The sequence below is a fragment of the Salvelinus sp. IW2-2015 genome, linkage group LG13, assembly GCF_002910315.2.
Source record: "Salvelinus sp. IW2-2015 linkage group LG13, ASM291031v2, whole genome shotgun sequence".
In the NCBI taxonomy this organism is placed as follows: domain Eukaryota; kingdom Metazoa; phylum Chordata; class Actinopteri; order Salmoniformes; family Salmonidae; genus Salvelinus; species Salvelinus sp. IW2-2015.
Genome location: NC_036853.1, coordinates 13,600,777 through 13,628,274, shown reverse-complemented (window position 1 = coordinate 13,628,274; position 27,498 = coordinate 13,600,777). Strand labels below are relative to the sequence as shown.

The window sequence follows — 27,498 nt, the reverse complement described above, 5'->3', positions numbered from 1 at the left end:
AGAAATAAACACTAACAAACTAACAAACAAACATCTACACCACAGACCACCATGGCAGACAGATTTCACAAATCGGAAAATATGGAAAATAGCATAAGATTAAAGACATTAGTAGGTAGTGTGTGTGTAAACAAAACTCCTTAACAATTTGTCAAGATAAGAAGTTGGGGGATACAAAATACTGATACCTACATATGGGAAAAAAGATGATTGCTATGGTGTGTGGTCATCCAGAAAGAAAATTACAACAAAGAGTTGTTAGAAAAACAGCATCAACTCTCATGTTAATTACATCGTTTCTTATTCAGGAGTGGCGTTTACAAAAAAGAAGTGGAAAACCTCTAAATTAACACATGATGAAAATCATGAAATCACAACCAATAACACTTTCACATTTGTGTGAAAGGCAGAATACAAACTAATTAAAAGGCAGACTACAAACTAATAAAAATGCAGACTACAAACTAATTAAAATGCAGACTACAGAAGTGGGACACAATAACTAAATGGAGCAGATATATATATACACACACACTTAACTCCATTCCCTTTCCCTGTGCTTAACTCCATTCCCTTTCCCTGTGCTTAACTCCATTCCCTTTCCCTGTGCTTAACTCCTTTCCCTTTCCCTGTGCTTAACTCCTTTCCCTTTCCCTGTGCTTAACCATTCCCTTTCCCTGTGCTTAACTCCATTCCCTTTCCCTGTGCTTAACTCCTTTCCGTTTCCCGGTGAACAACGTCATCAAATGTGCGGTCATCACAACCACCCTGCTTCACCGCAATAAATGGTTTATTTAATTTAACTAGGCAAGTCAGTTAAGAACAAATTCTTATTTACAATGACATCCTACCTGGGGAACAGTGGGTTAACTGCCTTGTTCAGGGGAAGAACAACAGATTTTTATCGTGTCAGCTCGGTGATTTGATTTAGCAACCTTTCAGTTACTGGCCCAACGCTCTAACCACTAGGCTACCTGCCTGCCACAGGAGAGGACAAAGTAGGAAGACGGCAAAACCCGAAATCACCCCACATACGTGGAGCAAGACACAGTAATTATCTTGTCCAACAGGTCTATATCTGATACATATGTTAATCTGCCCAAGGCAAGGGACTATCATTTGTCCCAACATCACAGGCCAATACAAAAGTTTTTCCTCAGTTGGAGATTGGTAATGGGGTTGCTCCCTATGCACTTGCCAATGTTAATCCATTGAACAAGATTAGTAACCAGACAGCATATAGTGCTGATGTTTTTCCCATTGATAACCTGAATGACAATGAATTTGACTCTCACCCTGAGGATATGACAAGGGAAAAGACACATTTTAAGAGGAAAAGCACATTTTTACCACCCAAAAGAAATCCCTCTCTTGAAACATATTGCCGCCTAGTTGAGAAAGATGTACATCATCTCCTGGCTAAGAAAAACTAATACAAGGTATTCCACAATATGTCCAAAGCAGAGAAATAATCTCTTACGGAACTGAAAAATGACTCCAGTATGATTATAAAACCTGCCGACAAAGGAGGTGCAATAGTGATACTAAATGCTGCAGACTATCTAAAGGAAATTCTGAGACAATTTAGTGATGATGAATTTTACAAAAGACTCCCTAAGGACCCTACTAATCAATTCAAGTCTCTGATCCATGGTAAATTGTCTACATTTTTGAATGAAGGGGAAATTATAAAGACAGAATTTGAGTATATGAATGTTGACTGCCCAACCAAACCTGTCATATACACTCTCCCCAAAATTCACAAGAGTATGACACCACCTAGACCAGGTAGGCCCATTGTGAGTAACGGATCTCTGAGTAGTAACGGATCTCTGACAGAGAATATCTCTACCTTGGTAAACCATTTTGTGAAACCCTGGGTGATCTCTCTCCCCATGTACTGTACACCAGAGATTCTAATGTTTTTATTAATCTTTTGAAATCTGTGAACCATATACCTGAAAATTATATTCTGTGTACTTTTGATGTAACCAGTCTATATACTAACATCCCCCATCATGGTGACCTAGAGGCCCTCATGTTCTACCTCAATGAACGTCCCCCTAAAGCTCTACCCAGCACCAAATCTATTGTGGACTTGGCTGAACTGGTACTAACCTCCAACTACTTTCTCTACAGAGGAGACTTCTTCCTCCAGACCAAAGGGACAGCGATGGGAAGCACTATGGCTCCTAATTATGCTAACCTATATCTAGGAATGTTTGGTTTCCAGACCTTAACCCCTTTCTCTCCAATATTTTTCTAATTCAGAGATATTTGGATCACATTTTCATGATCTATACCAGGACCCGGGAAGAACTCTTGGAATTCCATGCCTACCTAACCTCTATGAATAAGCATCTTCGTTTCACCATTAACTATGACCTATCACAAATCAGTTTTCCTGATGTGATTGTTATTAAGAACAAAACCTCCCTCTCTACAGATCTCTATAGGAAACCTATGGACAGGAACACCCTCCATAGAGGTGACAGCTTAATCTACGTCCACTTATTAAAAGTCTCCCTGTAAATCAATTCAGTCGCATCACAAAAATATGCAGCTCTGATGCACCAGAAACAGACCAAGGACCTCACACAAAGGTTTAAGGAAAGGGTGTACAAAGACAATTGGGTAAAACATGCCGATGATCGTTTTGAAGGGCTAACACAGCTGGAAAGCCTTCAGCCAAAAGTTACAGAAAAAACAGAACATGTCCCCTCATGCTTCACCCTATACTCACCATTGGAGAAGGCATTTAAGGACATTATCAGGAAGCACTGGTACATTATTGATACTGACACACAATAGAAACACATCTTTAAATATCCCCCACGTATACTAACATCCCCCATTAAAAGACTCCCAAACGTGAGAGACATTGAGGTTAAATCTGATTATCCACCAAAGAAAAGGGAAACTTTCTTGGACAAGGTTCCGGAGTATGGAGGGTGATTATAAATGTGATTAATTTACCGACCCCCACACAGGACAAAGATTTAAGATCAAAGGCCTGATTACCTGCATGTCCACCAATGTTGTTAACATGTTGAAATGTAATTGTGGTCTGTCTTAGACAGGGGAAACCCATAGAAGCCTTAAGACCCAGATCAGTGAGCACTGCAGCAATATACGGACAGGCGAGACAAAACAATCTGGTCGCTGTTCATTTTGTACAAGCTGGACTTCCTATTAGTTCTCTGAGATACATTGGAATATAAATGGTCAAGATGTCACACAGGGGAGGGGACATTGAGAGGAAACTTCTTCAAAGGGAATCTTTCTGGATCCACAGGCTCAACATACTGTCTCAGTGTATTCGAAAAGTATCCAGACCCCTTGACTTTTTCCACATTTTGTTATGTTACAGCCTTATTCTAAAATGGATTACATTTTTTTACCTCATCAATCTACACACAATACCCCACAATGACAAAGCAAAAACAGTTTTTATTTACTTTTGAAAATAAAAAAAGATCACATTTACATTAGTATTCCGACCGTTTACTTAATACTTTGTTGAAGCAGCAATTACAGCCTCGAGTCTTCTTGGGTATGACGCTACAAGCTTGCCACACCTGTACTTGGGGAGTTTCTCCCATTCTTCTCTGCAGATCCTCTCAAGCCCTCTGAGGTTGGATGGGTAGCGTTCAGGTCTCTCCAAAGATTTTAGATCGGGTTCAAGTCCGGGCTCTGGCTGGGCCACTCAAGGACATTTAGAGACTTGTTCCGAAGCCACTCCTGCGTTGTCTTGGCTGTGTGCTTAGGGTRGTTGTCCTGTTGGAAGGTGAACCTTCACCCCAGTCTAAGTTCTTGAGTGGTCTGGAGCAGGTTTTCATAAAGGATCTCTCTGTACTTTGCTCTGTTCATTTCCCCTCGAGCCTGACTCGTCTCTCAGTCCCTGCTGCTGAAAACATCCCCACAGCATGATGCTGCCACCACCATGCTTCACTGCAGAGATAGTGCCAGGTTTCCTCTAGACGTGACACTTGGCATTCAGGCTAAAGAGTTCAATATTGGTTTAACCAGACCAGAGAATCTTATTTCTCATGGTCTGAGAGTCCTTTAGGAGCCTTTTGGCAAACTCCAAGCTGGCTGTCATGTGCCTTTTACTGGGGAGTGGCTTCTGTCTGGCCACTCTACCATAAAGGCCTGATTGATGAAGTGCTGCAGAGATGGTTGTCCATCTGGAAGGTTCTCCCATCTCCACAAAGGAACTCTGCAGCTCTGTCAGAGTGACCATTGGGTTCTTGGTCACCTCCCTGACCAAGGCCCTTCTCCCCCGAATGCTTAGTTTGGCCAGGCGGCCAGCTCTCGGAAGAGTCTTGGTGGTTTCAAACTTCTTGCATTTAAGAATGATGGAGGCCACTGTGTTCTTGGGGATCTATAATGCTGCAGAAATGTTTTGGTACCCTTCCCCAGATCTGTGCCTCGACACATTCCTGTCTCGGCGCTCTACAGACAATTCCTTCGACCTCATGACTTGGTTTTTGCTCTGACGTGCACTGTCAACTGTGGGACCTTATATAGACAGGTGTGTGCCTTTCCAAATCATGTCCAATCAATTTAATTTACCACAGGTGGACTCCAATCAAGTTGTAGAAACATCTCAGGGATGATCAATGGAAACAGGATGCACCTGAGCTCCATTTCTAATCTCATAGCAAAGGGTGTGAATACTTAAGTAAATAAGGTATTTTTTATAAATTTGCTGTCTACAAACCTGTTTTCGCTTTGTCATTAAGGGGTGTTGTGTGTAGATTGATTAAACCTTAGGCTGTAACGTAACAAAATGTGGAAAAAGGGAAAGGGTCTGAATACTATCCAAATGCTGTAAATATTGATCACATATTTTTATACAATATTGTTATATCTTTTTTACCTCCTGTTTCAGGAAGTGATGTCACTGAGTACTGCCCCTATATATATATATGTATAGGACCTTCCACCCCCACCTGGGATATGGATGTCTGATGAAAAGCTAATGGTCGAAACGTTGTTATATAGATAAAAATCCCCTGGGAGCATGAGAAGCAATGTGTGGCGTTTTCCTTTCTGTTTTCCATGAGTTTGCCTACAACTCCAGCCACTGCGGAAGTTACCTGGATGTGCATATGTTCTTCAGCTTTTGAATCTCATAGATATCATGGAAAGTAATGGGGCAAGACTTGTAGTTAGTGTTTCCACAGTGAGGTTGTGTTGTGATGTCTTCAGGCTTTTCCTGTTCAGGGAAAATGGGGCCTTCCTGTTTATGCTGGTGTTCACCCAGACAGAGGAGGCCATTGAAGACTAGGAGCCCCACATCTCTCAGCAGTATACTCTATACTCATGACTACACTGTGCGGATCTGAGGCCCGCTGCATTTACGGTGTCACTCTGTGAACCTCTCTACTTGTCAGTGAAAAGCCTATGTGCTGTGTATCTCAGTTGGTAGAGCATGGTGCTTGCAACACCAGGGTTGTGGGTTCAATTCCCACGGAGGACCAGTATGAGAATGTATGAACTCATTACTGTAAGTCGCTCAGAATAAGAACATCTGCTAAATGACAAAAATGTCAAATTAAAATGTATTTCATTGTGGGTGTAGTGTACTTTCACTGCCAGCCATTCAGATGTTAAAGATGAGAGACTGAACACAGTCTGGGTGGAGTACTGAGTGAACAATTGAAGCATCATGTAGAGAGAGATGGGAGAATAAACACGGAAGTGCCATAGACTTCTCCTTAGCGCATCATTGGTATGTTATAGAGTGGGGATTGATGGTATGAAATACTGTCTGTATCAAAGATTAAGTTTGTCATTGACTTTAACAATGTATGATATAACAGCCCCTAACATGTACATTGACTGTACGAAGAATTGAAAATGCAATGTCTATAGTGTGGCGTACAGCAGGTCAGCCACCAGGAGGAGACTCGTCGAGGCCTGGTGACAGACGGACTATACATCACGAGGCGATGGCTCCATCTGCTGGACGTCCCAGGTCTCGACGGGCTCTCCACCCAGGACTAATTGGGGCTGATTGGGGAGTTGGTGAGTAATCAAGGGCTGATTGCTCACCAGCTGTACAGGCCCCATAAAGCTGCCAGAAGGGCAGCACACAGGAGACGACTGAGGAAAGTAAGGTGACTTCTGTGTAGTTGGAGACGGTGCCCGAGCTAAGACGTTTGAGTTTGTGTGCCAAACAGGAATCAGCAAGACCCGGAGCCCAGAACACGGTATCCCAGAGAGGGTCTCATGGGGGAGACCTATCCTTTTCTTTTGATTTATTATTTAATAAACACCCTTGAAACCAAGCTAATCATACTCTGTCCATGTCTGATCTGTGTAAACGTCTTGACCAAACCCCCTGGTGTGCCACAATAGATTATAGGATGATTGTGTCTGTGAGTGTGTGTCTTCTGAGGCAGAGATAATTTCTTGTTTCGCTCTAGGTCTGTGTATGAGGAAGTAGATTTGAATGCTGTGGATGTTGAAGTCTTCTTGGTGTCTCTCTGACTGACTGTGTGTGCTGGAGACTTCCTGACTGTGATGGCTGTGCTGTAAGGATCTAGTGTGGGATTACCGACACACACACTGGACTTTGGACAGCTGAGGCAGGACCGCAGGAAGAGAGAGGCACACACAACGCTGGCACGATGGTAACACACCTCCACACACACATTTAGACTGATGCAGACTCTCACTAGGGCTTGTCTATTTCCTACAGCTATACGCTGAGTTTTCCTCTCTCACAGACTTACTGAAAACACGGCCTTATATGTTAAGTTGAGGTCACTTGACACAGCTGTAGAGTGAAGTCTCACATTCTGCCCTGAAGCTGACACTTTGAAGCCTGGCAACTGCTAACTTAGAACAGATGTTGAAGCACAGTGATGTTCAATGGTGTCTGACTGAGATTTAAACCTGTTCCATTCTTACACAATGAATGGAAGAGGGCATAATGTGAAATGGTAAAGATATGTCAAGATGATGAAAGGAAAATAGATAACGTCTATGTTTTATCGCTCTTTTCAACAACTATCATACAACAAAGCGCTGCAAAACAGGGGGTAGTGGACGTTAAGTAGTAGAGAATGTAACTCCTTAAATGGAGAAGATGGTTTCCTTTCCTCCTTTGACTGACAAGTCCTGCTTGTGTCCACCTAGGTTTTAGTGAGCATTCCTACACTAGAGGGATAGATATATCCTCACATTTCAGTAAGAGTGTGTGCTTTTCATAACCAAAGATTGGATTCTCATGACTTTAACACGACATGAGAGAAAAAGTACATGATCAAAAACATTCAAAACTGTCCTATCAAATGTGAAAAGGAGCAGTAGATGTGTCTATTGTTCCTGAGGAGCTGGGTAAGGTCTAACCGCAGGGGTGTAAGGAGGGACTGCAGCGTGTTGTAAAGTCGAGAGGGTTTCGCAAGATGCAGTGGCGAGGCGTTAGAGGGGAAGTGCAGCAGCCCTGGCAGAGAGACAGATGGGCCTTTTGGTTCTATCGCAATACTTCCTCCTCACACTCCCAAGCACAGATCATGCACCTAACTGGATACCCAAACACAACAGATTTTCGAAGATAACAGAATTAGCCAAATTTACATTAAGCTTACATTAAGACCGTTTTCATTGATGGATATATTTTTTATGTCTTGTCAGGACTTTCTCTGCGACAGGCTGACAGTAGTGACAGGGATGATGAATAGAATACAGTAGTAGCACAAAGCATCTCTCAGGTCTGACACTGCACAGCAGAAAGTGGGCCGTTTTTAACTTATCACTTGATCAACAATCACATCAGAACTTAGCTATTTTAAGCTTTTGGCTTTTGTCCACCATGTCCACCATTTTATCAGCACATCCTCACACTTGTGGTTATGACTATGGTACCACCTAATGTTATGTAAAGAGCTGAGATACTGTAGATCAATTGAAACTCTGATTTTTTTCTCTCTGTCTCTGTCTAACCTAATCACTGTCTTATTGTCGCTGATTTATTTGAGTGTTTTGTACAGTTTAAATTTCAAACAAATGGATAATCTGATTTTGTATGTAAAAACAAGGTGTCAGTCCCATGCTGGTGATGAGTGAGAGAGAGACGGAGAGTGAGAGGGAGAATGTGAGAGAGAGGGAGAGAGGGAGAGAGTGAGAGGGAGAGGGAGAGTGAGTGAGAGAGGGAGACAGAGAGGGAGAGTGAGAGTGTGAGAGAGGGGAGAGAGGGAGAGAGGGAGGAGGGGAGGGGGAGATGGAGAGTGGGAGAGAGAGGGAGAGTGGGAGAGAGGGGAGTGGGAGAGAGCGGGAGAGTGAGAGAGAGAGAGTGTGAGAGAGGGGGAGAGTGTGAGAGAGGGAGAGGGAGAGTGTGAGAGGGAGAGTGTGAGAAGAGGGAGAGAGGGAGAGGGAGAGAAGAGAGAGAGAGAGAGAGAAGAGAGAGAGAGGGAGAGTAAAGAGAGGGAGGGAGAGAGAGAGAGTGTGAGAGAGGGGGAGAGTGTAAGAGAGAGAGAGAGAGAGAGAGAGAGAGAGAGAGAGAGAGAGAGAGTAAGAGAGGGAGGGAGGGAGGGAGAGTGTAAGAGAGGGAGGAGAGTGGTAAGAGAGGGAGAGATGTGAGAGAGTGTGAGAGAGGGAGAGAGAGAGGAAGAGGGGAAAGGAGGGGAGTGTGAGAGAGGGAGAGAGAGAGGAAGAGTGAGGGAAAAGGAGAGGGAGAGAGGGAGAGTGTGAGAGAGAGAGAGGGAGAGAGAGAGGGAGAGTGTGAGAGGGAGAGTGTGAGAGAGGGAGAGAGAGAGGGAAAGTGTGAGAGAAGGAGAGAGAGAGAGAGAGAGGGGGAGAGAGAGAGAGACAGCGATAGGAAGAAAAAAAAATGCGCAGTCAGGTTGTTCAGATGAAAAGTTGGAATGAATCTTTACAACAGAGCTATTCCGTTATCACCCTTGAGGACTGAAGTACTGCTGGTTTTCTTACAGTATCTACTGTACATGGTATCTTACTGATAAATGAATATCATTGATTGATTGGACAGAGAGTTGACTGATTCATTTCGGTTGAAATATACAGATGTATTAAAATGTTCTCCTCCAAAATGATCAGCAGCTGGTTAAACTCAGATCACAGTAGCCATGTTAGACCTCCTTTCAGGTCCCACCACACATCAAATCAAACCGGTGTTGGGAACCCAAACAAGGCAGGGACCATGTTATGCAGTGTAATACAACATCTTTGGCCAAACCTGGGCCACCTCAACTGTGGTGATGGGGAGTCAGGAAGCTCTCTGCACTATGTGGTGACAGTGATCATCATATCAAGGGCATGGGTTGAGTGTAGAAAATGTAAAGGTAGTCCTTTAATTGACAATTACTTTACAATGCACCAAATTAATTTTGCGTAAAGAAATCACCAAACCATGGCCCAATGGTGTACTTTCAACTGAGTGCCCTCCCATTCCACAGACTCCTATAGGTAGCATCTATATTCAACAGATACCATAACTAATGGTTATCACTCTTGCAGATTAGAGTGGGAAGCAGTACTCTACAGAGATGGCCAAATTGGCATACGCTCACCTCATCTACTGCTCGTTGCCTGGTAACTGTCCTCAGCTTCCTGAACTGATAACCACAGTTAGTCACATTCTTAATGACAGGGTTACACACAGAGAGACCCTGCTGCTGAGAAACTTCTCTCTGATGTCTGCTGGTGCATGTGCCTTCCAATTATAGTAGGCCCATGCTTCTTCTGGTTTTATATACCCTGTCTTCTGTTGTAGATACCCTCTCATAATGTACTATACCTCACATTCAGTAAGAACTAGGTCCTCTACAGACCTACCTCTGCTTTTCTCTGTCTCAATTCCAAATAAAATTATGTGCATTCCCTAACCCTAACCGTGCTCTCCTGCAGGGCAGTAAGTACCACTGGCAGAGTCAGAATGTCAAGCAGAGCGGTGTGGACGACATGGTGCTGCTGTCCAAGATCAGCGAAGACGCCATTGTGGAAAATTTGAAGAAGAGATTCATGGATGACTTCATCTTTGTATCCTGTTGGATTGTTTGTTAGAGAGTTCCTGTACCACTTCTCACAAAAACACATTTTTCCTGTGAAGAGATGGGTATTTTAATGTTTCTGTTCTTGTTTCTTTAAATGTCTCTTCAGTGAAAGCTAAAAATAGGAGGGGAAGTACACTGTGAAAACATGACCTGCCCCCACACACACTCATTCAGACTGATATATATATAGGCACACGTACACGCACACACACTCACACACACATGCACACATGCACACAAACAAAACATCTTACAAAGGACTTTATACCATGTAGATAGATTTCAGATTAAGGATCATTGAGGTCATATCACTGGCCAATAGCATACATGTAGGTCCTTCCATTCTGTATCATAGGTGACCATAGATGATACTCCTATTGACACGTTAGCAACAACACAATAACAACAACACAATAACAAACATACCATCCTTGCCTCAGTCATCCCCCCTAGCACACATTTTCACACAGCAGACACACATCTACAGTGGGGCAAAAAAGTATTTAGTCAGCCACCAATTGTGCAAGTTCTCCCACTTAAAAAGACGAGAGAAGCCTGTAATTTTCATCATAGGTACACTTCAACTATGACAGACAAAATGAGGAGAAAAAATACAGAAAATCCCTTTGTAGGATTTTTAATGAATTTATTTGCAAATTATGATGGAAAATAAGTATTTGGTCACCTACAAACAAGCAAGATTTCTGGCTCTCACAGACCTGTAACTTCTTCTTTAAGAGGCTCCTCTGTCCTCCACTCGTTACCTGTATTAATGGCACCTGTTTGAACTTGTTATCAGTATAAAAGACACCTGTCCACAACCTCAAACAGTCACACTCCAAACTCCACTATGGCCAAGACCAAAGAGCTGTCAAAGGACACCAGAAACAAAATTGTAGACCTGCACCAGGCTGGGAAGACTGAATCTGCAATAGGTAAGCAGCTTGGTTTGAAGAAATCAACTGTGGGAGCAATTATTAGGAAATGGAAGACATACAAGACCACTGATAATCTCCCTCGATCTGGGGCTCCAAGCAAGATCTCACCCCGTGGTGTCAAAATGATCACAAGAACGGTGAGCAAAAATCCCAGAACCACACGGGGGGACCTAGTGAATGACCTGCAGAGAGCTGGGACCAAAGTAACAAAGCCTACCATCAGTAACACATTACGCCGCCAGGGACTCAAATCCTGCAGTGCCAGACGTGTCCCCCTGCTTAAGCCAGTACATGTCCAGGCCCGTCTGAAGTTTGCTTTTGGATGGAGAGCATTTGGATGATCCAGAAGAAGATTGGGAGAATGTCATATGGTCAGATGAAACCAAAATATAACTTTTTGGTAAAAACTCAACTCGTCGTGTTTGGAGGACAAAGAATGCTGAGTTGCATCCAAAGAACACCATACCTACTGTGAAGCATGGGGGTGGAAACATCATGCTTTGGGGCTGTTTTTCTGCAAAGCGACCAGGATGACTGATCCGTGTAAAGGACAGAATGAATGGGGCCATGTATCGTGAGATTTTGAGTGAAAACCTCCTTCCATCAGCAAGGGCATTGAAGATGAAACGTGGCTGGTCTTTCAGCATGACAATGATCCCAAACACACCGCCCGGGCAACGAAGGATCTACTTCTAGCCAGTCTCCAGATCTCAACCCCATAGAAAATCTTTGGAGGGAGTTGAAAGTCCGTGTCGCCCAGCAACAGCCCCAAAACATCACTGCTCTAGAGGAGATCTGCATGGAGGAATGGGCCAAAATACCAGCAACAGTGTGTGAAAACCTTGTGAAGACTTACAGAAAACGTTTGACCTCTGTCATTGCCAACAAAGGATATTTAATAACAAAGTATTGAGATAAACTTTTGTTATTGACCAAATACTTATTTTCCACCATCATTTGAAAATAAATTCATTAAAAATCCTACAATGTGATTTTCTGGATTTTTTTTTCTAATTTTGTCTGTCATAGTTGAAGTGTACCTATGATGAAAATTACAAGCCTCTCTCATCTTTTTAAGTGGGAGAACTTGCACAATTGGTGGCTGACTAAATACTTTTTTGCCCCACTGTATGTATGCAATAGTAGGACTGCACTGTTCCTCTTTTAAATTCACTGTGTGACTCAACAGCAAACTTCCCTATTTTTTAGGACACTTTTTACTGGACATTAGGCACTTATGTCATACTTTGTGTGAATTAAAAAATATATTTTTGTATATTATCCAGTCTGGATGAAACTATGGTTTGGGATATTTTTATTTTTGAAAGGTTGATATCATCATAAAAAATGTCACTGTGATTGTTTCAACATTACATGATTTCACCAGAAACACCCTCCCTATTCCTTGACAGTCATGTGCAGACCTATATTGGCTCTGTGTTGATATCTGTGAACCCATTCAAACAGATGCCCTATTTCACTGACCGGGAAATTGAACTCTACCAAGGGGCTGTGAGTAAACCATCCTATTCTTCAATGTTTACTTTGGCTTTAATATGCCCATTCATTTCCTTGTTTACCTTTGTAGTTGTACACTGAACAAAAATATAAACGCAACATGCAACAATTTCTAAGATTTACTGAGTTACACTTCATATAAAGAAATCAGTCAATTGAAAAAAAATCCTTAGGCCTAACCTATGGATTTCACATGACTGGGAATACAGATATGCATCTGTTGATGACAGATACCTTAAAAAAAGAAGTAGGGGCGTGGATCAGAAAACCAGTCAGTATCTGGTGTGACCACCACTTGCCTCATGAAGCGCAACACAACTACTTCACATAGAGTTGATCAGGCTGTTGATTGTGGCCTGTGGAATGTTGTCCCACTCCTCTTCAATGGCTGTGCGAAGTTACTGGAACACGCCGTTGTACACGTAGATCCAGAGCATCCCAAACATGCTCAATGGGTGACAGGTCTGGTGAGTATGCAGGCCACAGAAGAACTAGGACATTTTCAGCTTTGTGGAATTGTGTACAGATCCTTGCAACATGGGGCCGTGCATTATCATGCTGAAACATGAGGTGACGGCTACGGAGGAATGTCACGACAATGGATCTCAGGATCTCATCACAGTATCTTTGTGTATTCAAATTGCCATCGATAAAATGCAATTGTGTTCGTTGTCCGTAATTTATGCCTGCCCATGGGGCACTCTGTTCACAACGTTGAAATCAGCAAACCGCTCGCCCACACAATGCCATACACGTGGTCTGCGGTTGTGAGGCCGATTGGAGGTACTGCCAAGTTCTCTAAAACAACGTTGGAGGCGGCTCATGGTAAAGAAATTAACATTAAATTTTCTGGCTACAGCTCTGGTGGACATTCCTGCAGGCAGCATGCCAATTGCACGCTCCCTCAAAACTTAAGAAATCTGTGGCATTGTGGTGTGTGACAATACTGCACATTTTAGAGTGGCCTTTTATTGTCACCAGCACAAGCTGTGTCACCAGCACAGTGTACATTAAACTCCCCCTCTTTTGCTCTTTTCTCTCTCATTTTCTCTCTCTCTCTCTCTCTCTCTCTCTCTCTCTCTCTCTCTCCCAATTCAATTCAATTCAATTCAATTAAAGGGGCTTTATTGGCATGGTAAACATGTGTTAACATTGCCAAAGCAAGTGAGGTAGATCATATACAAAAGTGAAATAAACAATAAAAAACTCTCTCTCTCCCTTTCCATCTCTCTACCTGTAAAGGCCCAGTATGAAAACCCTCCCCACATCTACGCCCTGACTGATAACATGTACAGGAACATGATGATTGATCAGGAGAACCAGTGTGTTATTATCAGGTAAGTCATTATAACAGTCTCCCACTTTATTTAGAAAGTCTGCAATCTCTTTCTTTTGGAAGGCAGGATGTAGGCCTAGTGCTTCTCTGTGCCTCCGTCTTACACACCTTAGGCCGATGTTTCCCAACCCTGGTTCTTCGAGTACCCCCAACAGTACACAGTTTCGTTGTAGCCCTTGACAAACACACCTTATTCAACTCATTGAGGGCTTGATGATTAGTTGACAAGTTGAATCAGGTCTGCTTGTCCATGGCTACAATAAAAATGTGTGCTGTTGGGGGTACTGGAGGACCAGGGTTGGTTAACACTGCCTTAGGCCTTCTCATGTGTGTCATTCCACCCAAGCTCACTGAGGCCAACTTTCACTGCTTTTCTCAAAACTACCAAAGAATCAGTGTTTCATTTCCTTTATACCAAAAATGTAACTGTGAATTGCATGTGCAGCCATAGTTCACCTTTCCAAAAAGTTTCACACAAAGTATTTGACATTGCCTCTAATATGTCTGTGTGTTATGTGTGTGTTGTGCCAGCGGGGAGAGTGGAGCTGGGAAGACTGTGGCTGCCAAGTACATTATGGGTTACATCTCCAAAGTATCAGGAGGAGGTGATAAAGTGCAGGTATTAGCATATTACTATTAGCATTATTACCATTCATATAACAACTATTAGCATTATTACCATTCATAAAACAACTATTAGCATTATTACCATTCATTAAACAACTAGTAGCATTATTACCATTCATAAAAGAACTATTAGCATTATTACCATTCATAAAACAACTATTAGCATTATTACCATTCATAAAACAACTATTAGCATCATTATCATTCATAAAACAACTATTAACGTTGCCATTACTAATGACTGTGATGGAGACTCTGAAGTGCTGTGTTGTGATGTTTCTCCGTATGTGTCTCTCAGCATGTGAAGGACATCATCCTCCAGTCCAATCCTCTACTGGAGGCCTTCGGCAATGCCAAGACTGTCCGCAACAACAACTCCAGCCGCTTTGTGAGTGATACGTACAGCAATCAGCCTTCCCTTTCCCATTATTTCTCTTTCTATCCCCCTCATCTTGTACTTCCTCCTCTTCTCCAGACACTGGGTGTGGCCTATGAAAGTAAGACTGATACTGTAAACTTTTAATTTCTGCAACTATTTGCCCGGAACTCTAACGGGTCTGTTAGTCACGTGCTACCTATTCTTATAGCCAATACACTGTGAGGTTGTTGTTTTTCCTGTGCTCTACCAGAGATGATCTGGATTATGCAGACTATATAACCACAGAAGCTGTATGCAATAGTCACCTTTCAACCTCTCCCCTTTCTCTACTGCTGTGACCCTGAGAAGTTATTGTCAGTTCCTAGCCACATCCACATGCAACAGAGCAGGCTTTGTAAATGAGTGCCTGTCACCTCTGGTGTTTCCTGCCTCTGAGGTGCTCTGCTGTGTGTACTGCACGCCTCTATTACGGAAGAGCAGCACAATGAGATCAAAGAGCTTGATAATCCCGAACTGAGGTGAAATCCTGGGTGGGGTTAACAGCTGTCTAGTAAAGTAATGTAACCAACAATTTACCCATCAGCGGTTGTCTTAAGAGGAAAATCCACTCAAAAACTATATTTTGGTATTGTTTTCATTAGTCTACTGTTGATACAGTCTTGTGTTTTGCATGTCAGAAGTCAAGCAGTGTTTTGCATGTCAGAAGTCAAGCAGTGTTTTGCATGTCAGAAGTCAAGCAGTGTTTTGCATGTCAGAAGTCAAGCAGTGTTTTGCATGTCAGCAGTCAAGCAGTGTTTTGCATGTCAGAAGTCAAGCAGTGTTTTGCATGTCAGCAGTCAAGCAGTGTTTTGCATGTCAGCAGTCAAGCAGTGTTTTGGCATGTCATTTAAGTCCAAACAGTGTTTTGCATGTCAGCAGTCAAGCAGTGTTTTGCATGTCAGCAGTCAAGCAGTGTTTTGCATGTCAGCAGTCAAGCAGTGTTTTGCATGTCAGAAGTCAGGTTCTTAAGATATTGGACTTTCATGAAGCTAAGTGTCACTGGCCACATCATCATGATGATGCAAAATGCAGTGGACTAATGGAAAAAATACTAAAATATCGTTTTTCCTTTAAAGGCTAAATATCCTTCCTACACGTTTATGTTATTTACATACACATATATTTTTGGGGAGTTTACCACAACTTTGAGGTGCTTGTGTCACTGCTCTGATGCTCTCATTTTCCCAGTCCATACTAGGGCTATATCCCCACTCCAAACCACAACCCTCAAGTCATAATAATGACCCATGTCTAATTTGAGTTATATGTTTTTTGTGGGTGTGTTCTGATCTAACAGGGTAAGTACTTTGAGATCCAGTTTAGCAGAGGAGGAGAGCCAGACGGTGGTAAAATCTCCAACTTCCTCCTTGAGAAGTCGAGGGTGGTGAGCCAGAATGAGAACGAGAGGAACTTCCACGTCTACTACCAGGTCAGTCGGGCCCTGAGCTAGGCCAGCAGTAACACAGCTAACCACAATGATTCTCTCACTACCCATCTTTAGGGGAGATGTCCCCCTCCTACTGGCCTTTCGTACAACTGTTGCACAATGTGAATGACCTTCTCACCCTTGAGCACATTAACGGTTCTGTAGTATTTCATAACTGGGTGTAAATTGTTGATGTGTAATTAATGTTCTTTCAGTTGTATTTACCTGAACTGTTGTATTTAGCTAATAGAGGGAGCCAACCCCCAGCAGAAAGAAGGCCTGGGCATCATGACCCCAGACTACTACTACTACCTGAACCAGTCAGGGACATACAAAGTGGACGGAACCAACGACAGCAAGGACTTTCAAGAGACAATGGTACTTTACTCCATCAGGGATTAAAACATATAGTACACATTTTCACAGAAGCACTGGGAGCAAATTGACACTTCCGGTTTACACTACCGGTCAAAAAATTGGGATCACTTAGAAATGTCCTTGTTTTCCATGAAAACATACATGAAATGAGTTGCAAAATGATTAGGATATATAGTCAAGATGATGACAAGGTTATAAATAATGATTTTTAATTGAAATAATAATTGTGTCCTTCAAACTTTGCTTTCGTCAAAGAATCCTCCATTTGCAGCAATTACAGCCTTGCAGACCTTTGGCATTCTAGTTGTCAATTTGTTGAGGTAATCTGAAGAGATTTCACCCCATGCTTCCCGAAGCCCCTCCCACAAGTTGGATTGGCTTGATGGGCACTTCTTACGTATCATACGGTCAAGCTGCTCCCACAACAGCTCAATAGTGTTGAGATCCGGTGACTGTGCTGGCCACTCCATTATAGACAGAATACCAGCTGACTGCTTCTTCCCTAAATAGTTCTTGCATAGTTTGGAGCTGTGCTTTGAGTCATTGTCCTGTTGTAGGAGGAAATTGGCTCCAATTAAGCACCATCCACAGGGTATGGCGATGCAAAATGGAGTGATAGCCTTCCTTCTTCAAGATCCCTTTTACCCTGTACAAATCTCCCACTTTACCACCACCAAGCACCCCCAGACCATCACATTGCCTCCACCATGCTTGACAGATGGCGTCAAGTACTGCGTCTCACGAATGTTCTTCTTTGTGATCCGACCACCTCAAACTTAGATTCGTCTGTCCATAACACTTTTATCCAGTCTTCCTCTGTCCAGTGTCTGTGTTCTTTTGCCCATCTCAATCTTGTATTTTTATTGGCCAATCTGAGATATGGCTTTTTCTTTGCAACTCTTCCTAGAAGGCCAGCATCCCGGAGTCGCCTCTTCACTGTTGACGTTGAGACTGGTGTTTTGCGAGTACTATTTAATGAAGCTGCCAGTTGAGGACTTGTCTGTTTCTCAAACTAGACACTCTAATGTACTTGTCCTCTTGCTCAGTTCTGCACCGGGGCCTCCCACTCCTCTTTCTATTCTGGTTAGAGCCAGTTTGCGCTGTTCTGTGTAGGGAGTAGTACACAGCGTTGTATGAGATCTTCAGTTTCTTGGCAATTTCTCGCATGGAATAGCATTCATTTCTCAGAACAAGAATAGATCAACAAGTTTCAGAAGGAAGTGCTTTGTTTCTGGCCATTTTGAGCCTGTAATCGAGCCCACAAATGCTGATGCTCCAGATACTCGAGGATGTCATCCCCACAGTGACTGTACGTACATACCCCAACCAGAAGCCATGGATTACAGGCAACATTCGCACTGAGCTAAGGGTAGAGCTGCCGCTTTCAAGGTGCGGGACTCTAACAAGAAATCCTGCTATGCCCTGTGACGAACCATCAAACAGGCAAAGCGTCAATACAGGGCTAAGATTGAATCATACTACACCGACTCCGACGCTCGTCTTATGTGGCAGGGCTTGAAAACTATTACAGACTACAAAGGGAAGCACAGCCGCGAGCTGTCCAGTGACACGAGCCTACCAGACAAGCAAAATCACTTCTATGCTCGCTTCGAGGCAAGCAATACACTGAGGCATGCATGAGAGCATCAGCTGTTCCGGACAACTGTGTGATCACACTCTCCGTAGCCGACGTGAGTAAGACCTTTAAACAGGTCAACATACACAAGGCTGCAGGGCCAGAAGGATTACCAGGACGTGTGCTCCGGGCATGTGCTGACCAACTGGCAGGTGTCTTCACTGATATTTTCAACATGTCCCTAACTGAGTCTGTAATACCAACATGTTTCAAGCAGACCACCATAGTCCCTGTGCCCAAGAACACAAAGGCAACCTGCCTAAATGACTACAGACCCGTAGCACTCACGTCCGTAGCCATGAAGTGCTTTGAAGGGCTGGTCATGGCTAAACAGATACACAGATGATGCAATCTCTATTGCACTCCACACTGCCCTTTCCCACCTGGACAAAAGGAACACTTATGTGAGAATGCTATTCATTGACTACAGCTCAGCGTTCAACACCATAGTACCCTCAAAGCTCATCACTAAGCTAAGGATCCTGGGACTAATCTCTTCCCTCTGCAACTGGATCCTGGACTTCCTGACGGGCCGCCCCCAGGTGGTGAGGGTAGGTAGCAACACATCTGACACGCTGATCCTCAACACTGGAGCCCCCCAGGGGTGCGTGCTCAGTCCCCTCCTGTACTCCCTGTTCACCCACAACTGCATGGCCAGGCACGACTCCAACACCATCATTAAGTTTGCAGCTGACACAACAGTGCCTGATCACCGACAACGACGAGGCAGCCTATAGGGAGGAGGTCAGAGACCTGGCCGGGTGGTGCCAGAATAACAACCTATCCCTCAACGTAACCAAGACTAACAAGATGATTGTGGACTACAGGAAAAGGAGGACCGAGCATGCCCCCATTCTCATCGACAGGGCTGTAGTGGAGCAGGTTGAGAGCACTGAGCTAAAGGGTAGAGCTGGTTGAGAGCGTCAAGTTTCTTGGTGTCCACATCACCAACAAACTAGAATGGTCCAAACACACCAAGACGGTCGTGAAGAGGGCACGACAAAGCCTACTCCCCCTCAGGAAACTAAAAAGATTTGGCATGGGTCCTGAGATCCTCAAAAGGTTCTACAGCTGCAACATCGAGAGCATCCTGACTGGTTGCATCACTGCCTGGTACGGCAAATGCTCGGCCTCCAACCGCAAGGCACTCAGAGGGTAGTGCGTACGGCCCAGTACATCACTGGTACTAAGCTGCCTGCCATCCAGGACCTCTACACCAGGCGGTGTCAGAGGAAGGCCCTAGAAATTGTCAAAGACCCCAGCCACCCCAGTCATAGACTGTTCTCTCTACTACCGCATAGCAAGTGGTACCGGAGTGCCAAGTCTAGGACAAAAAGGCTTCTCAACAGTTTTTACCCACAAGCCATAAGACTCCTGAACAGGTAATCAAATGGCTACCCGGACTATTTGCATTGTGTGCGCTGCTGCTACTCTCTGTTTATCATATATGCATAGTCACTTTAACTATACATTCATGTACATACTACCTCAATTGCCCTGACCAACCAGTGCTCCCGCACATTGGCTAACCGGGCTATCTGCATTGTGTCCCGCCACCCACCACCCGCCAACTCATCTTTTACGCTACTGCTACTCTCTTTTCATCATATATGCATAGTCACTTTAACCATATCTACATGTACATGCTACCTCAATCAGCCTGACTAACCGGTGTCTGTATGTAGCCTCGCTACTTTTATAGCCTCGCTACTGTATATAGCCTCGCTACTGTATATAGCCTCGCTACTATTATTTTTCACTGTCTTTTTACTGTTGTTTTTATTTCTTTACTTACCTATTGTTCACCTAATACCTTTTTTGCACTATTGGTTAGAGACTTTAAGTAAGCATTTCACTGTAAGGTCTACTACACCTGTTGTATTTGGCACACGTGACAAATAAACTTTGATTTGATTTGACTACTCAACTAGTCTAAAGAAGGCCAGTTTTATGGCTTATTTAATCAGAACAACAGTTTTCAGCTATGCTAACATAATTGCAAAAGGGTTTTCTAATGATCAATTTGCCTTTTAAAATGATAAACTTGGATTAGCTAACACAACGTGCCATTGGAACACAGGAGTGATGGTTGCTCGACAACCACTGTGATTATTATTATTTGACCCTGCTGGTCATCTATAAACATTTGAACATCTTGGCCATGTTCTGTTATAGTCTCCACCCGCACAGCCAGAAGAGGACTGGCCACCCCTCATAGCCTGGTTCCTCTCTAGGTTTCTTCCTAGGTTCTGGCCTTTCTAGGGAGTTTTTCCTAGCCACAGTGCTTCTACACCTGTATTGCTTGCTGTTTGGGGTTTAAGGCTGGGTTTCTGTACAGCACTTTGTGGCATCAGCTGATGTAAGAAGGGCTTTATAAATACATTTGATTTGCTGATAATGGGCCTCTGTATGCCTATGTAGATATATGCCTGTCACCAATGGAGCTACCACACCCATTGCTGACAGGTGCATAAAATCAAGCACACAACCATGCAATCTCCATAGACAAACATTGGGGTGGCAGGTAGCCTAGTGGTTAGAGCGTCGAATCCCCGAGCTGACAAGGTAAAAATCTGTTGTTCTGTCCCTGAACAAGGCAGTTAAACCACTGTTCACTGGTAGGCTGTCGTTGTAAAATAAGAATTTGTTCTTAAATGACTTGCCTGGTTAAATAAAAATCAGCTGTTTCCAGCTACAATTGTCATTTACACTCTATTTCTGATCAATTTTATGTTATTTTAATGGACAAAAACAAAAAACAAGGACATTTCTAAGAGACCCCAAACTTTTGAACGATAGTGTATATTCGTAACACAGGCTTATAATTTGCAAAATATACTGTTCTGTTGCGTATTCTTCCATCATATTCCCTCAGTCCCAATTCTAGATGTTGTTGTGTGTTGTCTGGAGCAGGAGTAATGCCTCTCTGTTGTATTTTGTCCACAGGAAGCCATGCGTGTGATTGGGATCCCAGAGGCCCACCAGGCTCAGGCGTTGCAGATCATAGCAGGAATCCTGCACCTTGGAAACATCAGCTTCATAGAGGCAGGCAACTATGGTCAGGTGGAGAGCACTGACTGTGAGTGGGAGACAAGAGAACGCGCAAACATGCATAATACATTCGTAAATGCAACTGTCCCCAGTGAAGACATTGGGGATAGTAGCTAAAGCAATTTGCCATTATGTAGAAAAATGTATATATTTGTCATGTGTTTTGTTCTGTTTGTATTTTCTCCCTCCCAGTGCTTGCCTTCCCTGCCTATCTGCTGGGCGTTGACCCAATGCGTCTGCAAGACAAACTGACCAGCAGAAAGATGGACTCGAAGTGGGGTGGAAAGTCTGAATCCATCGATGTGACTCTTAACCAGGAACAAGCCACCTACACCCGCGACGCCCTGGCTAAGGCCCTTTACACACGGCTCTTTGACTACCTGGTGGAGGTTAGGGACATCTACTATAAACTGCAATGATACACACAGAGACATAAATACAGTAACGACACGTCCGTTTCATACTAACTAATTATCCCCATACCAGGCCATAAACAAAGCCATACAGAAACCTCATGAAGAATACAGCATCGGAGTTCTTGACATATATGGCTTTGAGATATTCCAGGTAAATCAAATATTAAATAAATAGAAATGTACATCTCTGATGGGATAGCGAGACAAGACACAGCTATGATGATAATATGTTGTAACATTGTCTCTAACCTGGATGTGTTCCTCTGACAGAGGAATGGGTTTGAGCAATTCTGCATCAACTTTGTCAATGAGAAGCTACAGCAGATATTTATTGAGTTGACACTGAAGGCTGAACAGGTACAAACCACTCTCAAACATCAACACTTTTCATTTCTTTAAGAGGTGTCTTGGATGTTGTTTAATAGTTATATTGGCATTGTCTATCTCTCTGTGTTTCTCCCAGGAAGAGTATGTTCAGGAAGGCATCAAGTGGACACCAATTGAGTATTTCAACAACAAGGTTGTCTGTGACCTCATCGAGAATAAGTTGGTAAGCTCAAAATTACACAATATCTCCTCAACTGTATCTACAGTCACATCCAAAATTATTGGCACCCTGAATAAAGATGAGCAAAAAGACTGTATCAAATACAGTACCAGTCAAAGTTTGGACACACCTACTCATTCAAGGGTTTTTCTTTATTTTTCCTATTTTCTACATTGTAGAACAATAGTGAAGACATCAAAACTATGAAATAACACACACGGAATCATGTAGTATCCAAAAAGTTGTTAAACTGTAACGGCAGCCTTCCTCCTCTTCACGAGAAGAGAAGGTGTAGCAAGGATCGGACCAACACGCAGCGTAGCCAGTGCTCAACATGTTTAATTACAAAACTGTGAACACTTACAAACAACAAAATAATAAAATGTGGCAAACCGATACAGTCCTAGCTGGTGCAGAGAAACACAAAGACAGGAAACAACCACCCACAATCCCCAACACAAAACAAGCCACCTAAATATGATTCCCAATCAGAGACAACACAAAACACCTGCCTCTAATTGGGAACCATATTAGGCCAAACATAGAAACAGACAAACTAGACACACAACATAGAATGCCCACCCAGCTCACGTCCTGACCAACACTAAAACAAGATAATAAAAAAACACAAGAACTATGGTCAGAACGTGACATAAACAAATCAAAATATATTTTATATTTGAGATTCTTCAAAGTTGCCACCCTTTGCCTTGATGACAGCTTTGCACACTCTTGGCATTCTCTTAACCAGATTCACCTGGAATGCTTTTCCAACAGTCTTGAAGCAGTTCCCACATATGCTGAGCATTTGTTGGCTGCTTTTCCTTCACTCTGCGGTCCAACTCATCCCAAACCATCTCAATTGGGTTGAGGTCAGGTGATTGTGGAGGCCAGGTCATCTGATGCAGCACTCCTTCACTCTCCTTCTTGGTCAAATAGACCTTACACCGCCTGGAGGTGTGGTGGGTCATTGTTCTGTTGAAAAACAAATAATAGTCCCACTAAGCACAAACTAGATGGGATGGCGTATCGCTGCAGAATGCTGTGGAAGCCATGCTGGTTAAGTGTGCCTTGAATTATAAATAAATCATAGATAGCGTCACCAGTAAAGCACCCCCACACCATCACACCACCTCCTCCATGCTTCACGGTGGGAACCACACATGTGGAACCACACATCATCCGTTCACCTACTCCGCGTCTCACAAAGACACAGCGGTTGGAACCAAAAATCTAAAATTTGGGCTCATCAGACCAAAGGACAGATTTCCCCCAGTCTAATGTCCATTGCTTGTGTTTCTTTGCACAAGCAAGTCTCTTATTATTATTGTTGTCCTTTAGAAGTGGTTTCTTTGTAACAATTCGACCATGAAGGCCTGATTCACTCAGTCTCCTCTGAACAGTTAATGTTGAGATGTCTGTTACTTGAACACTGTGAAGCATTTATTTGGGCTGCAATCTGAGGTGCAGTTAACTCTAATGAACTTATCCTCTGCAGCAGAGGTAACTCTGGGTCTTCCTTTCCTGTGGCTGTCCTCATGAGAGCCAGTTTCATCATAGCGCTTGATGGTTTTTGCTACTGCAGTTGAAAAAACTTTCAAAGTTCTTGAAATGTTCCGTATTGACTGATCTTCATGTCTTAAAGTAATGATGGACTGTTGTTTCTCTTTGCTTATTTGAGCTGTTCTTGACATAATATAGACTTGGTCTTTTACCAAATAGGGCTATCTTCTGTATACCACCCCTACCTTGTCACAACACAACTGATTGGCTCAAACGTATTAAGAAGGAAATAAATTCCACAACTTAACTTTTTACAAGGCACACCTGTTAATTGAAATGCATTCCAGGTGACTACCTCATGAAGCTGGTTGAGAGAATGCCAATAATGTGCAAAGCTGTCATCAAGGCAAAGAGTAGCTACTTTGAAGAATCTCAAATATAAAATATATTTGTATTTGTTTTACACTTTTTTGGTTACTACATAATTCCAAAAGTGTTATTTCATAGTTTTGATGTCTTCACTATTATTCTACAATGTGGAAGATAATAAAAATAAAGAAAAACCCCTGAATGAGTAGGTGTGTCCAAACTTTTGACTGGTAATGTAAATCATTATTTTATACGAATACAATGCTCAACTAAAAATATTTTGTTTAACAAGTAATACAAACATTTTTTAAAAGATAGGTGTCAACAGTATTGGCACCCCTGTTTTCAATACTTTGTGCAAACCTCCCCTTTACACGGATGTAGCCTTTTCCTATAATATTTTATGACTTTGAAGATCACATTGGGAGGGATCTGAGACCATTCCTCCACACAGAATATTTCCAGATCCTTGATATCCTTCACCTGTGCTTATGGACTGCCCTCTTCAATATAAACCACAGGTTTTCAATGGGTTTCAAGTCCATAGACTGAGATGGCCATTGCAAAATGTTGATTTTGTGTTAAATTAACAAATTCTTTGTTGATTTTGATGTTGCTTGGGTTCATTGTCTTGCTGGAAGCAACTTATGGCCAAGTTCCAGCCTCCTGGCAGAGGCAACCAGGTTTTTGGCTAAAATGTCCTGGTACTTGGTAGAGTTCATGATCCCCGTAACATCAAAGATCCACCAGCATATTTTATAGTAGGTATGAGGTTATTTTCTGCATATGCATCCTTCTATCGAGACCAAACACCACTGGTGTGCGTGCCAAAGAGCTCTATTTTCGTCTCATCTGACCATAGCACCCGGTTTCAATCCAAAGAGCCTATTGGCATGGAGGTGTCATCTAATGTAGATTTGGAGACTTGGTGACCCCAAGACACGACCAAGTTCTGTAATTCTACAACTGTGGCCCTCAGACTTTTCTTTGCCTCCCAAACGATCTTCCTCACTGTACGTGGGGACAAGATACACGTAGGTCTTCTACCAGGTAAGTTTAACACTGTTCCAGTGATTTTAAACTTCTTTGTTGTTTCCCTAATAGCGGTAAGTGGTATATTTGGTTTTCTGTGTTTTTCTGTACCCATTGGCTGATTTATAAAAGTCAACAGCCATTTGTCTCTTTTCATTAGTGAGTTCTTTGCCTTTGCCCATGGTGATGGATGACAAATGGATTTTGCATGCATGTTACCTCATTTTTATACCCCAAGGAAAGCCATAAAAGGCTACAATACAGTTCCTTAAAGATGCACAATGCAGAAATCATTCCACCATTTTCTAGTTGCTAAAATTCTAATAGTTCACCTAATTTCAGTTTATGTGACAAAACAAGCAAGTATAGTGTTGAAAATCATCTAAACCGCTATGAAATATCCATTCCATAACCAAAATTATTACATTTTTAGCTGTTTGAAGCTGAAAGTAAAATACGCATAAACAAGGCTTAAGAACGGGAAGCATAAAAACAGCGCACATCGAACAGATCTCCTGCTTCTTCGACTTGCTTTCAATGAGAATGACAGATCTATAACACACATTTCTATGTTAATTTGGTCAAGTTGCCGAAAAAGTTACATATTGCAGCTTTAAAGGGTGACTGCAGTTCCTGATTTGACCTCCTGTTTTAGACTTTGTGAATTAAGAAATGCTAGTGGCCAGGACTGAATTCAAATGTGAGTTGGTTTCAGGGTGTGGGTGTCTCTTGTGTGTGTTTGCAGGTGGTAAGAGTTAGCCTAATTATTTGCCAATTACATAGTGTAAGTCCTAAATGAATCATGAATAGTGACGAGTGATGTCATACCCCGAAAAATGCTAACATCCCCTGTTAATGTAATGGTGAGAGGTTAGCATGTCTTGGAGGTATGACATTTGTCCGTTTGTAACTTTCTCACGCATTATTATTCACGATTCATTCAGGACTATGTGTAATCAAGGTAGCATCCACATTCATGTAGAAGTGTTTAGAAACATATTCTATTCTAATTTACAATAAAAGTGACTCCAAAATGACAAAATACATTAGTAACCATTCATTTCTATTGGGCACAAAATGATCTGAAACACAACCAAAACAAACAGCCAATGCATCCAACAAGTTTGTAGAGTAGGAATATGGGATAACAACAGCACGATTGTCACTGTCCCAATACTTTTGGAGCTCACTGTAGCTCAGTATTTGTATTATTTATATTATACAGTCTTTTTTGCTAAACTTTATCAATGGTGCCAATCAATTCAGATGTGTCTGTATATTCTATTTGTGGCTACCACTCTAAATTTCTAACAATCCCTCCCCTCCAGAACCCGCCAGGCATCATGAGTGTGCTGGATGATGTGTGTGCCACCATGCATGCCAAGGGTGAGGGGGCAGACGGCACCCTGCTCCAGAAGCTCTCGGCGGCGGTGGGCACACACGAACACTTCAACAGCTGGAACTCAGGCTTCGTCATCCACCACTATGCAGGCAAGGTGAGTACCAGGAGAAGACAAGAGTTGTAAACTCAAAACTGATTTAAGTAAACACTTCATGTGGGTAGACATATGGGTGAGGTGTGAAGGTTGCTGTGAATTTTAAGACTTACACATAATGTATTATCTGTCACCTCAGGTCTCCTACGAAATAAACGGCTTCTGTGAGAGAAACCGGGATGTGCTTTTTACTGACCTTATTGAACTCATGCAGAGCAGCGAACAGTATGTATACCTCTATCTTTACCTGAACTGACACATCCCAGTAAGCAAAATGACGTTGAAAGACGTCTTTTAGACCTCTTTTCCAGACGTGGATGTCAGGTTCATTTTATGTGCTGAACGAATGGTGAAAATACATATTTTCTTCACGTCGATAATACAATTTATGGACATCGAAAATACATATTTTCCGGACGTCGAAAACACATATTTTCTGCACATCGAAAATACACATTTTCTGGTATTTTCCTGATGTTGAAATCAGGTGCATTTTAGGTGCTGAATGAAAGGTGAAAAGACGTATTTTCCGGACGTCAAAAAGACATATTATACAGACGTTGAAAATTCGTCTTTTTTCGGTCATTGATTCTATGGCCAAATTTCTCAATGACATAAACATTATATCACAATAATAATTTTTCAAGCCTCTTAATATAGCCAACTGAAGAGTGCAACAGAATATTAATTATTGCTCCCTAGTGATGGGACGATTGATACCGGAGCTCCGACACTCCGATGCAGTTTTCGAAGCACTTCTGATTCGACACAACGTAGCGATG

At 42.6% G+C, this 27,498-nt stretch overlaps 1 protein-coding gene across 1 annotated transcript in view; it reads left to right on the top strand.

The window, feature by feature from the left end:
• The first annotated feature begins 6,559 nt into the window (after positions 1 to 6,559).
• Positions 6,560 to 27,498, top strand: part of LOC111972279 (unconventional myosin-If-like) — a 28,799-nt gene continuing 7,860 nt past the window's right edge. Inside the window, exons 1-15 of the mRNA XM_023999240.2 lie at positions 6,560 to 6,641; positions 9,880 to 10,011; positions 12,386 to 12,475; positions 13,724 to 13,818; positions 14,349 to 14,436; positions 14,743 to 14,832; positions 16,160 to 16,291; positions 16,532 to 16,666; positions 21,249 to 21,381; positions 21,546 to 21,742; positions 21,840 to 21,920; positions 22,040 to 22,126; positions 22,233 to 22,319; positions 26,549 to 26,716; positions 26,856 to 26,941. Coding sequence (XP_023855008.1) covers positions 6,639 to 6,641; positions 9,880 to 10,011; positions 12,386 to 12,475; positions 13,724 to 13,818; positions 14,349 to 14,436; positions 14,743 to 14,832; positions 16,160 to 16,291; positions 16,532 to 16,666; positions 21,249 to 21,381; positions 21,546 to 21,742; positions 21,840 to 21,920; positions 22,040 to 22,126; positions 22,233 to 22,319; positions 26,549 to 26,716; positions 26,856 to 26,941 — 1,604 coding nt within the window. The 5' untranslated portion in view covers positions 6,560 to 6,638. The remainder of the gene's footprint in view (positions 6,642 to 9,879; positions 10,012 to 12,385; positions 12,476 to 13,723; positions 13,819 to 14,348; positions 14,437 to 14,742; positions 14,833 to 16,159; positions 16,292 to 16,531; positions 16,667 to 21,248; positions 21,382 to 21,545; positions 21,743 to 21,839; positions 21,921 to 22,039; positions 22,127 to 22,232; positions 22,320 to 26,548; positions 26,717 to 26,855; positions 26,942 to 27,498) is intronic.